Source organism: Leucoraja erinacea, chromosome 3, assembly GCF_028641065.1.
Source record: "Leucoraja erinacea ecotype New England chromosome 3, Leri_hhj_1, whole genome shotgun sequence".
Classification (NCBI taxonomy): Eukaryota; Metazoa; Chordata; class Chondrichthyes; order Rajiformes; family Rajidae; genus Leucoraja; species Leucoraja erinaceus.
In genome coordinates this window covers 17,036,935-17,053,953 of record NC_073379.1, presented here as the reverse complement: position 1 = coordinate 17,053,953, position 17,019 = coordinate 17,036,935, and the positions used below count along the sequence as shown (strand labels likewise).

Sequence of the window (17,019 nt, the reverse complement as noted above, 5' to 3'; positions counted from 1 at the left end):
TCTGTGCTATTGCTTGCTTGAACAGATAGTGCGGAGAGGCATGCCTCCTGGTGGAGGAGGTGAGATTATCTTTTCGTGTCCAGTGCGAAGATATTTAAAGCCCATTCAGTTGATGGACCCCGGCAAGATAAAACGGATCAGAGGTGTGGCGTATCCTTTGGCAAGGAGACAAACTTGCCCGAAACCTAATTTGTTTTTATGGGGCTAGTCCTTTGAGGAATAAGAGGTGGGGAAATTTTTGAAATGCAGACTCGTTCATCCTTTAAACTTGCATTGACACGCCTGTTCACAGTTTGTCAGAATGCTTCCTAACCGGTGTGGTGCTTTAAAATGTGAACATTGTTTTAGTGTTGAGTTACGTTTAGGGCAACACAATAGATAGAGTTGCTGCCTTGTAGCGCCAGAGACCCGGGTTTAATCCTGACGGGACGTCAGGTACTGTCTGTATGGAGTTTATACATTCTCCCTTTAACCGCATGGGCTTTCTCCAGGTGCTCCAGTTTCCTCCCACACTCCAAAGACGTTTGTAGGTTAATTGGCTTCTGTAAATTGTCCCTATTGTGTTGGATAGTGCTAGTGTACGGGGTGATCGCTGCTTAGCGTGGACCGTCGGGCCTGATTCAACCTTGTATCTAAAGACTAATGTAAAGTCTAACATAGCTAATTTGCATTAAACAAGATAATTTCAACTGCACCGATGCAATTCCAGCTGACTATATCCATCCATACCTCAATATTATGGTCCCAGTTTAACAATAACGTAATGAAGGCAATTGAAACGATCTCATGTGAAAGCTGGTTCCAAGGGATAGAGCCTGTGGCATCCAAGGCATATTGGATCCAACCTTGGCTTAGAGTGGAAGTGACAACTTTGATGTTAATGTGGGAGGTATTAGTAAGTTTGCCGATGACTTTAAACTTTGCTGGTGTTGTGGATGGTGAGGAGAATAACATTAGGCAGCAGAAAACTATCGATCAATTGGTCAGGTGGCGAGATGAAGGATGGATGGAATTTAATCCTGGTGAATGTAAAGTGATACGTTTTGGGATTTTAAATAAAGGTAGCACGCACACAATGACTGATAGGACCTGAGGGAGAGTTGAATTATAGTGGCGTAGAAGTCCACAGATCCTTGAAGGTGGCAGCTCGTGTAGGTGGTGTGGTGAGGAAGACAGGAGGAATGTTCACTTTCATTATTTGGGTTATATAATAGAAGGGCTGGAAACTTATGATGTGTAGGTTTACCAGCTGATGCTGGTTTACACCGAAGATAGACACGAAATGCTGGCGTAAATCAGCGGGACAGGCAGCATCGCTGGATAGAAAGAATGGGTGACGTTTCGAGGTCGAGACCCTTCTTCAGACTTTAAAAGCCCTGTCCCACTGTACGAGTTAATTCAAAGAGTTCTCCCGAGTTTGCCCTGATTCGACCTCGGAGATTTACGGCAATGGCCGCTCGTCGGTACTCAGGGCTCTCGTGCACATTTTTCAACGTTGAAAAATCTTCACGAGTCTTCCCGAGTACCTGCCGTTAGCGTTACGAGCCGCTAAGAGACATCCCCGAGCTCCGATGTACCCGCTACTTTCATTCTCCGTGCTTACCACGAGTTTGATTTTATTTTTAAACGCGGGAGAGCTCTTGAATGAACTCGCATCGTGGGACAGGACCATTAGGTTTTGACGCAGCTTTGTAAAACATTGAGGTCACAACTGGAACATTGTGTGCCGTTTGTTCAACTTCGTTATCAGCGTTATGAGATTACGCTGGATGCAGAGGAGGTTCACCAGGATGCATTGTTTGAGTTCTGGAGAGAGGTTGTAGACGCAAGGGACTGCAGCCGGTGCAGAAGGGTCTCAACCCAAAATGCCTGGATAGAAAGAATGTCTGGATAGATAGAGAGATAGATGCTGCCTGAATTGCTGGGTTACTCCAGCTCTTTGGGTCTTTTCGGAGAGATTGCATTTATTTTCCTGGGAGTGGAAAAGATTGGAGGGGAGGGGGGAAGAGGGTGGGGTGGGGGTTGGGAAGCATAGACGGGATAGACAGTGGTAAACCTTTCCTCTCAGCCAAGGTGTGTACACAGAGATTTTTAAGACAAAAAGTAAGAACCATATAGGGGCAACTCAGCGGGTGAGGCAGCACCTGGAGAGAAGGAATGGGAGACGTTTCGGGTCGAGACCCATCTTCAGACCTCCTTCAGTCTGAAGAAGGGTCTTGTCCCGAAACGTCGCCCATTCCTTCTCTCCAGAGATGCTGCCCCATCCGCTAAGTTACTCCAGCATTTTGGGTCCACCTTCGATTCAAATTAACTTGGAGGAAGGCGTCAAGGGGTTGTTTTTCACATTGGAGGCTTGTGACCAGTGAGGTGCCGCAGGGGTTGGTGCAGGGTGCGCTGTACGATTTGGATGTTAGTAAATCCGCAGATAACATCAAAATTGGTGGTTTAGTGGACAGTGAGGAATGGTATGGAAGTTTGCAACAGGATCTAGATCAGTTGGGAAGGTGGACCAACGAATGGCAAATGTGAGGTGCTGCATTTTGGTATGGCAAAGCAAGGCAAGACTTTCGCAGTAAATGGAAGAGACAATAGACAATAGGTGCAGGAGTAAGCTATTCGGCCCTTCGAGCCAGCACCGCCATTCAATGTGATCATGGTTGATCATCCCCAATCAGTACCCTGTTCCTCCCTCCCCATATCCCCTGACTCCGCTATCTTTAAGAGTCCTATCCAGCTCTCCCTTGAAAGCATCCAGAGAACCGGCCCCCACCGTCCCCTGAGGCAGAGAATTCCACAGACTCACAACTCTGTGAGAAAAAGTGTTTCCTCGTCTAAGGCTTACTCCTTATATTTAAACTGTGGCCCCTGGTTCTGGACTCCCCCAAAACCAAGATGTTTCCTGCCTCTAGTGTGTCCAAAACCTTAACAATCATATATGTCATCCTTCTAAACTCCAGAGTGTACAAGCCCAGCCACTCCATTCTCTCAGCATATGACAGTCCCGCCACCCCGGGAATTAACCTTGTAAGAGCCGTCGGGTATTGCAGAACAGAGAGATTTGGGAAAGACATAGTGTGTATATTTATCCTGTGTACCAATTATGCTGTATACCCCTATACTGTGTACCTGTCAAAGTGTTTTTTGATTAACCATATCTTGCTTACCATCAACTACTTTAGAGTACAGATGAGCCTTTTGTTACCCCGAGCGAATCAAAGTAATGATCTCTTCTGGGTTTACTTCAGTGTTTGCTGCCATTTAATTTTCCTTCACTGAGAACCGCAGGTACTGCACCAGAGTATCTCCACAGATGGCCAATAGAATTGTTGATGCAGCCAGAAGCATTTTAAACAAGTTCATACCAGACATCTATATCTACACTGATCACATGAAAGGAGCAAATTCAGGAAAGTGAGTCAATCTGGAGCGGTGAGGACTTGGTCTGACAACTATGTTTGATTTTTTTTAAATATGCTTTAAAGTATCTTGTGACTTTTGTTAAAATATAGTGGATGATACAACTAAAATGCCCGCTGATTATCGCATTAGGAGTGCAATTGAAACGTCAAATGGCTTTTGATCTAATACTGAAAATAGCTACCAATATTGCAAGTCTGAGGTGAAAGCAGAAAATACTGGCAATAATGAGCAGACTAGATGGCATCCTTGAGAGAGAAATTGAGTCAATGTCAATGTTGGTCAATGTTCTTTGTGTAAATTCTAATGAAAGGCCATTGAGCTGAAGCATTAAACATGCTTTCCTCTCACTACACATGTCTTACTTACTATCTCCAAATCTTCTGTTTTTCATTTGGTTTTGTGTGTTATTTTAGTTTACACTGGAATCATTCCCTGATTTTGCTGACGTGACAGATTTTAAACACTTGGTTATATATTTTCACATGTTTTATTTGTACTCTGGTGGTATGTTACCCAAAATAGGTGGATCAGTTTATTGTCTCAGTGTATAGGCATTCCCTGGCTTTATTTAATTCCATTGCTTAAATGACAACAGCTCTTTCATACATCACTTCAGAGCCAATGTTTTGATCCTATGGGAAGCAGACTGCAACCCAATTTACATGATTTTGCAATTCAAACCTGATTTTATAATCTCTTATCAACTTCCAATGCTGCCGGTCTAAAGCATTTGTGTTATCCATTTTGTCTAGATTGTTAAAATAGTGACATTCGGGGAGGTGGTGGAAATTGAAAACAATCAAATGCAGGATTAAATCCCTGCTGCTTTGCCATATCTGTGTAATTTACATTGAGAAGCTCTAGAAAGCATTTCCTCCTGAGCAGCTTAACATATCAATGTTGATCGAGGAGTATTTAGAGAGAAGTAGGTTATATAAAATTAAATAATTGATTCTCTAACTGACATTGTCTTCAACTAAGCTTTAAATTGAGAATGTTATTTGATAATTAATGCTCACTTTCTTGTGACATATAGAATGATATAATACTCCAACTAATTTGACTTTAAAAAAAAAACCTTTCTGTCTCTCGGAACTGTGTGTGCTTTGTGGTTGAGTTTTCATGTTGAGGTGAAGTGCCATCTGAAACCCCTGACAGTATGTATGTGTGTGATTATGTTTAGGTCTCCGGGATTTGGCTTGTCTTTGGTGGCAGAAACAACCACTGGGACACTGCTGAGTGCGGAGCTGGCCTCAAACCCCACCGGCCAAGGGTCCCCGCTCCTGCCTGAGGATCTCGGCAAGAACTGTGCAAAGCTGCTTTTAGAGGAAATCTACAGGGTAAGTTCCTGCGAAAAATACTTTGAGGCTTTCAGGATAGCCATTAGCGAGGGGAGTGGGTGCTAAATATTGGCAAGGTAGTTAAGAAAGCAAACTCAATGCTAGCATTTATTTCCAGAGGGCTTGTACTCAATCAGGCTGAGGCTCTATAAGGCACTGGTAAGGCCACATTTGGTATATTGTGAGCAATTTTGGGCACAATATCTGAGGCAGGATGTACTGGCTCTGGAGAGGGCCCAGAGGAGATGTACAAGAATGATCCCAGGAATGAGTAGGTTAACCTATGATGAGCGTTTGTCGGCACTGGGCCTGTACTCGCTGGAGTTTAGAAGAATGAGGGGGGTGGACCTCATTTAAACATACAGAATAGTGAAAGGCCTGGATAGAGTGGATGTGGAGAGGATGTTTCCACTAGTGAGAGAGTCGAGGACTAGAGGTCACAGCCTCAGAATTAAAGGACGTTCTTTTAGGAAGGAGATGAGGAGAAATTTCTTTAGTCTGAGGGTGGAGAATCTGGAATTCTTTGCCGCAGAAGGCGGTGGAGGCCCAGTCAGTGGATATATTTGGGGCTGAGAGAGATTCTTGATTAGTACGGGTCAGAGGTTATGGGGAGAAGGCATGAGAATGGGGTTAGGAGGGAAGAGATAGATCAGCCATGATTGAATGGCGGAGTAGAATTGTGCACCAAATGGCCTAATTCTACTCCTATTTGTTATGACCTTATGAAAGGAATTTCATAGAGTGCAAAGCTGTTGGATCCAATCAACCAACTAGACTTGCTTTCAAATTATTTTATTGCATTTCCATAAGAACATTTTAGTAGAAGAAAGAAACTAGATCCTGGCTAATACACAAAGGGACACAAAGTTCTGGAGTAACTCAGCAGGTCATGCAGCATCTCTGGAGAACGAGGATAGGTCATCATATCCATGTTCATTATTCAGCTATCCATGTTCTCCAGAGATGCCTGATCTGCTGAGTTAACCCAGCACTTGATCCTTTCAAGAACATTTTTAGTTCCAGGTTGAAGCAGAGATCCAGACTAGAATTTGTTTAATTGTATAGAATGACTTGTTTTTTTGTTTTTTTTGCTGTTATACATGGCAGTGCTTTGATTTTTTTTGTGGATTACTACAGTTGTGGGCATTGCAGACAAGGCTGGTGTTGTATAGCCTGCCCTGTGTCCCTCTAAAGAGATCATTCACCCTCCTTTAGTTTTCATCCCCTCTGCTTTTACAACTTGAGATTTAAACCAGTTACTCTTCTGGGGTTATGATAAAAGCGAGTCATCTTTGTGTGGCATCCATTGTATACACTTTAATTTAAGAGCGCAGTATTGTACACTACAATTCATAACTTTAGCTATGTATCCAGGTGTTTCACGATTGTCTTATCTGATGATTAGTGGATAGGAGATCAGAGCCTTGTGGTCAGAAGACAAAAACTGTACAAAGGATTTAAGGGCCTGTCCCACTTTCACAACCTAATTCACAACCTTTTTTACTCATGGACATTTTTCATCAGGCTAGAAAAAACGCCGCGACCTACTTGATGCCACGAGTACTTACGACTAGCATCACGACCCACCTACGACCTCATGACGACCATGCTGCGAGTATGAGTCAAGGGCAAACTCGGCAGAGGTCGTGAAAGTGGGACAGGTCCTTTAGTTATCTGAACTCATCCGAACAGATATTTTGTTGAGAACTAAGAGGGCTTTGATGGACTCTTTTGAGATCAGCTACCTGTGTAAGGAAGAATTCCTAGCCACCCAGACTGATTTTCTTTTTATTATTAGTTCACCTTTTGTTATGTGGGGATGTCAAGAACCCTTTCCCTGAAGAACATGAGTGAAGCAAGTGCCGTTTTAACCACAATCTTGTCGGCTTGCGGTCATTTTTACTGAGACTAGTTCTGGTTTGTTTTTGATTCCAGTTTATTCTCTGAATTTCAATGTCACCTTTGCATGGTGAAATTTGGTTGCATCTCTCGATTGTTGCTAGGTTGCTAGTTGCTCATTTGGTAATAACAGCTACACCACTATCACACCTCAGGTGCAGTGACTTTGCTGTTATTCAGTAATCTGTTAGGAGAGGGTGAAGTGGCCATTGGGAGGAATTTGTGCATCTTCATCTGTGCAATGGTATGTTTTATCTAGAACCTATTAAAGGCCTTGACTTCAATTTTCACCTAAACATAGGAATCTTTGAAGAAGTGCTCCCTCAATATTGGGTGTGGGGGTAGTAGCTTTGATTATAGTATTACTTGCTGATTATCATCTCTGGAATTGACAGCATGAGTAAACAATGCCGGGAGAGTCTGTTTTGATGAGGGTTGGAGTGGTCATGTCGGGGGGAGGGGAGATCCCCCCCGCCATGGGTAATATGTAATCCCCGTGTTACCTGCTCCGTGGTCGGATAGTCGGACCCACCTGGTTTGCCAGGTGAGGAGGGGGCTGTGGAGCCCCAGCAGGACCTGTCAAAGGGCGGATGAGCTTCTAGTGAACCAACGGCCATCCACACTTCAGTAGAAGTTGCTATCACTGTCGTACGTAGCATTGTAAGGGATGATGAAAAAAAGCGCGCACACACCAAAATCCTATACTTCCAGTGGCGGAATTCCACAGGAACTGGAGGACTGAAATGTGTGGTGCGTCCGTCACCGTTCCCGTTGGAAATCAGCACCACTGCGTCGCTAATGTTTTCAACGATGATGAAGTGGGGTTGGTGTCTGTTTTAATGCAGTGTGTTTTCTGTAGAATCGAGCGTGGGATTCTGCGTATGGTTTTGAATGTTGATTTATTGCCAGAGAAGCATTGGTTGTTTGTGACTGACTTTCTTTTTCTCTGCTTGTACAGGGTGGCTGTGTAGATTCAATAAATCAGAGTCTGGCTCTGCTGTACATGACCCTTGGTCAGCAGGATGTTTCAAAAGTTCAAATGGGTCCATTGTCTCCTTATACGTAAGTGAATGCCTAACAGTGCACAAGCATGATATGGCCGTGTACTTTGTGCAAAAGGTTCAGTTTGCTTCTGTTGTGTTCTTGTCATGTTGATTTTCAAAATGTTCCCTCAGCTGGAGATGGGAAGGTTCAGCAATCTGAACTGTCCTCCTTCAGTTATCATGGTACCGGTGCTGTTTCTTCAAGAGGTACAGTACTGTGATAACTGAAGGGTGACAGGGCCAACACAAGCCTGCTGACCCTGCTGGGTTACTCAACCTGCACCTCATGATGGAGCAGTGTCGACGTGGTAGCCATTTAATTTAGTTTATTTTTGTCGGGTGTCACAATGAAAAGTTTTTTGGCATTCCAGTCAACTAAAAGACTATACATGATCACAATCAGGCCATCCACAATGCAGCTACACGATAAATGTATAACGTTTAGTTCCAGGTAAAGTCCAATTAAAGATAGTCCGAGTGTCTCCAATGGTGTAGATGGGAGATTAGGACCACTCTCTAGTTGGTGAGAGGATGGTTCAGGTGCCTGATAACAGCTGGGAAGAAAATGTCCCTGAATCTGAAGGTACGCATTTGCAAACTTCTGTAACTGTTATCTGATGGGAGAGGGGAGAAGAGAGAGTAACTGGGGTGAGGCAGACCCTTGATTCTGCTGGTGGCCTTGACGAGGCAGCGTCAAGTATAGATGGGGTCAATGGAAGGGAGGTTGGTCTGAGTGACGCACATGAAGCAGTTTCTCCTCCCTGTTTTTGAGATGGCAAAACACACCACACGTATGCCAGTTGCTTCAGGATTTCACACTCGTCGTAAGCAGTCTGGGGCAACCTCACCGTTGGTTTACCATTTCTGGATCAGCCAAAGGTGCAGGGTATAGGCATTCATTTTCTTAAAGAGCCCAGTCAACTAAACTAAATCTCGAGATGCAGTGACCCCCCCCAACGAGAACCAGAGGAGAAATGAGCTGCTTTTTTGCAAGGAGTCTGAACAAAAATGTACCACCTGAGAGGGAGATTAAAGTAGGGCCAGTTGTAACTTGCAACAGGGAATTGGATACGTGCTTAAAAAGGAAAGAGTTATGGGGTAAATGGAAAGAAATGAACATTCAAAACGCTGGTCAATATTGACATTCGGTTAGCTTTTCAAAGAATCCGTTTTGCCACATGCCCTTGATCTGTGCTTTAGGATTTTTGGATCTTTGTTCCAGTATATTGCTCGAAGCAATCATATGTAACATTCACTGTCAGATCACACATTGTTCCTCAAGCGTTACCAAGGAGTAAATTATTTCCCAGTACACTTCCAAATGAAATAAAGCCAAAAGTCCATTTGTGGTGAAATCCATATCACATTACAGTGTTAATCATTGGTAAATTCAAACTAAATATTCTGTGCAATTATGAAATTTGTAATCTACTATCATACATTAACACTGAACCTTGCGTTAGAACCTTGAAGTGTCATGCCGTTTATTTTACCCACTAATGTGTCGTTAAATATCTTAGTTGATCATACATTTATGCTTTAATTTGCTACATTCATCTAGCTCTTCATTGGAATGAAGATAGGCCAGACTCTACTGCATTATAAAGGAACACATTGCAACCATGTTACACATTTCTCAAGTATCTCAGCAGGTCAAAGTTTTCGGTCGAGACCCTTCTTCAGATCCTTGAATTGACAATAGACAAGAGGTGCAGGAGTAGGCCATTCGGCCTTTCGAGCCAGCACCACCATTCACTGTGATCATGGCTGATCATCCACATTCAGTACCCCAATCCTGCCTTGTCACCATATCCCCTAACTCCGCTATCTTTAAGAACTCTATTTAACTCTCTCTTGAAAGCATCCAGGGAATTGGCCTCCACTGCCTTCTGAGGCAGCAAATTCCACAGATTCACAACTCTCTGGGTGAAAAGGTTTTTTCTCTTTTCTGTTCGAAATGGCCTACCCCTTATTCTTAAACTGTGGCCCCTGGTTCTGGACTCCCCCAACATCGGGAACATAAGAAGGGTCTCCAGCAAATTCATCACCTATCCATGTTCTCCAGCTAAGTTACTCCAGCACTTTGTATCCTTTTGTGTATTAACTAGCATCTGCAGTTTTGTTACGACAAATAGCAGCAGTTTGCAAGTGTTTTAATTGAGAAATGAGGAAGGAAATGGGTGCAGGTTACAACATTATTGATCGGTTACATACATCTTGATTAGTACGGGTGTCAGAGGTTATGGGGAGAAGGCAGGAAAATGGGGTTTGGAGGGAGAAATAGATCAGCCATGATTGAATGGCGGAGTAGACTTGTTGGGCCAAATGGCCTAATTCTGCTCCAATCACTTATGATCTTATGAACATTGTGAAGACTGTTTTTCATATGCACTGGGAGCAATTAAATTCTTACTTGCTGCATCTTTATAGGCACTATAACGCAAGAGCGCCGGAAATAAATATACAATAATACAATAAATTGTCAGTTATAGTAGTGTAACCCGACAATAGTGCAAGCCAAAGTACGTGGTCCAGCCTAAATGAAGTCCATAATTTGGTGCTGAGGTTGGGTTGTGGTTAGGATTGTGCAGTGTGTTTCAAGAGCCTAATGGCTGATAGGAAGAAGATGTTCTTGAACGTGGAACTGATGGTTCTCGGACCCCTGTGCCTTCCCAATAGTAGCAGTGAGGTGAGAGTGTAGACAGGGTGGTGTGGGTCTTTGATATTAGCGGTGGGGAGGTCAACACCCATGATGGACCTGGCAATGTTCACCAGGTTCTGCAGCCTCTTTCATTCATGTTTTCATTACCAATCCAGGCAAACAATCAGTATGCTCTCTACCATACACTTGTAGAAATCCGATAAGAGTATTCAGCAACATGCTGGCTCTCCTCAAACGTCTGACGAAGTAGAGACATTGATGAGCTTTCTGTGTGATCGCATCAGTGTGCTGGGCCCAGGAGAGACGTGCACACCCAAGAACCTGAAGCTGTTGACACTCCACAATCATCTCACTGATGAAGGCAGGTTCATAGATCCTCAGTTTTACCCTTCCAGAAGTCACCAATCAGCTTGGTGATATTGAGAGCAAGATTGTTTAGTTTAGAGATATAGCGCGGAAACAGGCCCACCGGGTGCGCACCGACCAGCGATCGCCGCACACTAACACTAACCTACACACACTAGGGATCATTTTTACATTCATACCAAGCCAATTAAACTACAAACCTGTACGTCTTTGGAGTGTCGGAGGAAACCGAAGATCTCGGAGAAAGCCCACTCAGTTTATGGGGAGAACGTACAAACTCCGGACAGACAGCATCCGTAGTCGGGATTGAACCCGGGTCTCCGGCGCTGTAAGGCGGAAACTCTACCGCTGCACCACCATGCCACCCTAACGTTGTTCTGGCAACATTCAACCAGAATATCCATCTCCCTCCTGTGTACCAAACTCAATGTTGCCCATGATTCACCCAACCACGGTGGAATTTTAATGGAAGTTTAAGGAAGTTTAATGCGGTGAATTTGGTTACAGAGTTTGTGCGTCATAGAGCAATGCAGCACATAAGCAGGCGATCATGGGCATTGACGAAATAGAGCAAGGGTCTGAGCATACAACCTTCAGCTGTTCCTGTGCTGATCAGTGAAGAGGAGAAGGTGTGTTGCTAATTCATACTAATTGACGACTGATCATGAAGAAGTTAACAACCCAGTTGCTCAGGGATGTGCTGAGACCCCATAGGGTGGGTGTTGAACGCTGAGCTGTAGTTGATAGACAACAACCTAATGTACCTGGTCTTGTTGTACAATCTTCCCTCTGCTCAGGCCCAAGATGAGGTGACTCTGCTCTCTACTGTGGGTACAAATGAAAGATTTCCATCTAATGTCAGTCTTTTTCTGCTATTGCTATCCATGTTGGGCTACAAAGTTGCCTTTTGTTCTTGACCAGATGGTTGAGTTCTCATTTCAGGTTCACCACTAGGAGGTGAGAAATTCATTACTTAACAAACACTCTATTTATCCAGAAGTAGAAACGAGGAACTGCAGATGCTGGCTTATGCTAAAGATAGACACAAAGTGCTGGAGTAACCCTGCGGGTCAGGCAGCATCTCAGGAGGAAAAAGATCCATCTTCAGGCCTTTATTTTTTTTAATCATCTAGTGATTTATAGCGGCAAACATTTGTGCTGCCTCAGAGCTGAAATATCTATTTCATTGTGAAAGCTGTTTAGTTTTGTTTACAGATACAGTATGGAAACAGGCCCTTCGCCCCACTGGCGATCCCCATACACCTTACACAAACACTATCCTACACACTAGGGACAATTTATAATCTTTACCAAAGCCAATTAACCAACCAACCTTCACGTCTTTGGAATGTGTGAGGAAACCTGCTTTCTGAAATTGTCCATGTCTGTGCAAAGGAAGGTTTGCCTGGTTAATTCTGCTGTCTTTCAGTAGAAACATTGAACAATGTTGAACATTTAAATACTTGGAAGGGCTGCTTAAAATATAATGGAGATAGAAGTTTGTTTTTTGAGCAGTAAAAGAAGATGATTTTTATTTTGTCTTAATGCATTTATCTTTGCCTTATTGCCCTGCTGACGTCCTTACTCGTGTTGTTCACTTTTAAATGGTTCTAAAGTTCATACTCATTACCCATCCATACTTGGGTGAAAAGTTGAGATACATATTCTGTGATTATATGATAGTGAAGATGTCATACCTGATAAGTGTAACTCTTAATTTGTTTAAGGATTGAGTTTCTGCGTCATCTGAAGAGCTTTTTCCAAATTATGTTCAAGATTGAAACCCAGTCCATGGAAGAGAGGAAAGGTGGAGACAAAGTATTAATGACTTGCATTGGAGTTGGCTATTCTAACATCAGCAAGATTGTCACATAGAAATGACCACTGCCACTTTAGATGCGCTTGGAATTGTTATTTTTACATCAAAACATTGGAAAACCTTCACTTGGAAATATTTTTCTAAAATTTTATTAACTTAAAAATCTCTGAAATTGACATTCCTTTTCTCTTTGACGTGTGCAAAATGCAAGTGCTCAATACGATATTTTCTGGACCGAAGCCAACATTTTTTTTCCAAAGCAGTTAAATCTTAGATGAAGAATGTTTGCATCATGCTGTACTTGCCATTGAGTGGAACCTCTTCAAACTGTTTGTTTTAATCACATTGGAATGATTACAAATCATTCAATGGAGACACAGCCACTTGTGAGAATGTGAAGCACTGTTTTTGGCAAATCGGAAGTAAACAGAATTGGTTCAAGTTATGGCAATTCTCTCATTTTTTAAAATCCTTTTTCCCTTTGTCCAAATCAAAAAAATAAAACATGGTGAAAGTGAATTAATTTGTCTTTAAAAACCAGCAATGAGAGACCGGCAACGCATTCCATATACCCCACCAGCCTTTGTGTAAAATAAAAGATAAGTTACCCCTCAGGTTCCCATTAAATCTTTCCCTCTGTTCTGGTTCTCTATTTCCGCTACGCTGGGCAAAGCGCTCATTCTCCTGTGCTTCAAGGAGGTCTTAGCCTGTTCAAATTCTCCCTATAGCTCAGTCCCTTGTGTCCTGGCAACTTCCTCATAAAATTCCTCCTTCCCTCTGATTCTATGACTACATCTTAGCCCATTATCACATCCACGTGTGTTTTCTAGGTGCTTGCCTGTGCCTCCATCTGTCACTTTGTGGATTCCAGACCTCCCAGTTCGGACCCAACCCGGACTCCAGGTTCTGACAGTCGCTCTGCCATTTTTCACAAGTTCTCATTCCATGCCCGGCGTTCTACACTGGCTGCGATGGGCCGGCACCAGCAGGCCCTCGCTCTGACTCCCGCAGCTCCGGGTCTCACTCACCCACAACTGCAATGGACCTCAACTGTACTTCATTCAGAGGCCGAACTCAACGCAGTCGCCCTGGAGCTGCCTACATTTTGGACCTCGCAGCCGGGGGTATGGTTCCGTCAGGTCGAGTCACAGTTCCACGTCCTCGGCGTAACGGTCGACGGGACCCGTTACCATTACGTGGTAAGCGCTCTCGACCAAGAAACAGCCGGTCGGGTCGTGCTGTACCTGGATAATCCGCCAGCTGTGGGGAAGTATGCAGGCCTCAAGGAGCTGCTGCTCGGGATCTACGGGCCGAGCTGCATGGAGCGAGCGGCGAGGGTTCTCAACATGGGCGGGCTCGGCAACCGGAAGCCCTTGGCCCTCATGAGCGAGATGCTCGATGCTTCGAGTACACCTACTTGCAGCAATTGCCGCGTGACATCCGCCGGCAGAATATCCACTAAGATCCACTAAGATTCGAAGATCCACTCAGGCTAGCGGCGCGCTGTGGCTGGCCGAGTTACTCCAGCATTTTGTATCCACCTCCGGTTTAAACCAGCATCTGCAGTTCTTTCCTTCCTACGCAAACCTCCTCATAAATCTTCTCTGCACCCTTTACAGCTTGGCAACATCTTTGTCCTAAACCTAACATGTTGTCCAAAACCGAGCACAATACTCCAAATGTGGCCTCAGCTATGTCTTGTATAACTGTAACATGACCTCCCAACTTCTATAAATCAATACTCCATTGAAGCCCAATGTGCCAAAAAACATTTTTGACCACCCTAAGTACCTGTAACGCCACATTCAACAAACAATGTATCTGTACTAGATCCCTCTGCTCTCAAACACCCCCAGAGTCCTGCCATTCATTGTGTTGGTCCTGCCCTTGTTAGTCTTCCCGAAATGTAACGCCTCTCATTTCTCTGTATCAAAATCCATCAATCATTCTTCAGCCCACCTGCCCAACCGATCAAGATACTGCTGCAATTTTTGACAACCTTCACTATCGACAATACCACTCACTTTAATGTCATCTGCAAACTTGTGAATCATACCTTGGTAATTCTCCTCCAAATCATTGATATGGATGACAAGCAGTAATGGACCCCAGCACTGAGCCCTGTGGCACAGCGTTAGTCACAGTTCCCTAGTACCTGTCCAATATTCATTTTTTTATTACCAAAAATGGACTTTCAGATCTCCAAGAAACTGATGTTTTGGAATTTGTTGTGCATTTCCTTGCATCATATCGGCAGTACTTAATTAGTTATAAAGCCCTTGGACATTGAGTGACCCAAGAACACGGGTCATCCATTCAACCTGCTCAAGTTCCTTCTGCCATTGTTGGCAATGCCTCTTAACTCTGTTAACTTGCCACAGCTCCTTATAATCCAAACACCTTTACCTAGTCAATCATCAGTATTCATTTTTGGCTCTTTAAACAGATGTGTTCTCAATGTTTTTGGCAGTTTTGGGACATGAGGCTTGGGTTGGGAGGAGTTGCAGAGTTTGCTGTTCCAGATTCCATTGTTCTCACTTCTTGGGGAACAGATTTTTGCTGACATTACTCCCGGTCAGGCTAATTTTATGGTTTCCCTCCTTTTTTCTAAAATTCAGCATTGGAGTTGCATTGAATCCAATGTAAGTGATTTAATCATCAGATCACCCTTAACTTTCCAACCACATGCAAATATTAAACACAGTAGGGCCACGTTAACCTGTTAGTCCTGGTATCATTTTGGTAACTGCAATCTTTTTGAAGACTTTAGTAAATTTAATAATAAATCATATTTCAATGTTACTGACTGGCGAAAAACAAGATTGGAGTGTACTAAACTATATTGTTATAATACTGTCCATTGATAAAGTATGTTTTTGTAATAAAATTCCTGTTTTGTAAATGTTTCAATATTTGGTCAACCAGCTCGGAATGATCTACGGTTAAATCTATAAAGGCTCATAATCTGCTGGGTGCTAGCTCGCAGTGTTTCAGACTACGTTCTGACACGCAACGCCCTTTGTCTCTTCAGTGACTTATGTTTTCCAGGCCCCCACTCCCTCATCTTTACTAGGGATGTTCAGTCACTCTATACCTGCATTCCCCACAAGAAAGACTTTAAAGCACTCCGTTTCTTCCTTGATCACTGTTCGGCCCATCGTCTACTCCGCCATTCAATCATGACTGACAATAGACAATAGGTGCAGGAGTAGGCCATTCGGCCCTTTGAGCTAGCACCACCATTCAATGTGATCATGGTTGATCATCCCCAATCAGTACCCCGTTCCTGCCTTCTCCCCATATCCCCTGACTCTGCTATCATTAAGTGCCCTATCTAGCTCTCTCTTGAAAGTATCCAGAGAATCGGCCTCTGAGGCAGAGAATTCCACACTCACAACTCTCTGTGAGAAAAAGTGTTTCCTCGTCTCTGTTCTAAATGGCTTGCTTACCGCTTATTTTTAAACTGTGGCCCCTGGTTCTGGACTCCCCCAACATCGGGAACACGTTTCCTGTCTCTAGCATGTCCAAACCCTTAATAATCTTATGTTTCAATAAGATATCCTCTCATCCTTCTAAACTCTAGAGTATAGAAGCCCAGCCACTCCATTCTCTCAGCATATGACAGTCCCGCAATCCCGGGAATTAACCTTGTAAACCTATGCTGCATTCCCTCAATAGCAAGAATGTCCTTCCACAAATTATGGGACCAAAACTGCACACAATACTCCAGGTGTGGTCTCACTAGGGCCCTGTGAGGCTGATCTATCGCTCCCTCCTAACCCCATTCTCCTGCCTTCTACCCAAAACTCATGACACCCGTACTAATCAATAATCTATCTATCTCTGCATTAAAAATATCAATTGACTTGGCCTCCACAGCCTTCTGTGGCAAAGAATTCCACAGATTCACCACATGTTGACGAAAGAAAATCCTCATCTGCTTCCTAAAGATACATTCTTTAATTCTGGGGCTATGACCTCCCACTAGACTATCCCACTAATGGAAACATCCTCTCCACATCCACTCTTTCTAAGCCTTTCACTATTCCAACTGGTATAGCTTTCACTATTCCAACTGGTAACCCAAGCCAACTGGGTGGGTTCACCTCAAGTGGATGGGCATGATGTACAATTTTGTGGTAGATTATTTACTGCAAGTAATGGAACACCAACTACAGGGTTATGTAGTAGTTGACATGATGTGTCTAAATTAAGGGCAAAGGACACTAGACTAATCCCACCTTCTAGCACTTGTCCCATAGCCCAGTGGATCACTTCTCCCAGTCACATCCATGCCTGAGGGTTTCTTCTTCCCATCCAATCGGCAGTGAGTTTCAGACTCCTCTGAATGATTTCCTCTCTATCAATTACGTCACATTTCTTTCCATTGGTTTTCAAGACTCGTCGTGAGTGTTTCATTGTCATTTGTCCTGAAACAGAACAATGAAATTCTTACTTGCAGCAGCACAA

At 43.6% G+C, this 17,019-nt stretch overlaps 1 protein-coding gene across 1 annotated transcript in view; it reads left to right on the top strand.

Moving 5' to 3' along the window:
• rcl1 (RNA terminal phosphate cyclase-like 1) overlaps positions 1 to 12,990 on the top strand; it is a 28,670-nt gene extending 15,680 nt beyond the window's left edge. The window contains exons 5-9 of the mRNA XM_055632214.1: positions 26 to 150; positions 3,286 to 3,411; positions 4,604 to 4,760; positions 7,618 to 7,721; positions 12,458 to 12,990. Coding sequence (XP_055488189.1) covers positions 26 to 150; positions 3,286 to 3,411; positions 4,604 to 4,760; positions 7,618 to 7,721; positions 12,458 to 12,605 — 660 coding nt within the window. The 3' untranslated portion in view covers positions 12,606 to 12,990. The remainder of the gene's footprint in view (positions 1 to 25; positions 151 to 3,285; positions 3,412 to 4,603; positions 4,761 to 7,617; positions 7,722 to 12,457) is intronic.
• The last annotated feature ends 4,029 nt before the right edge of the window (positions 12,991 to 17,019 follow it).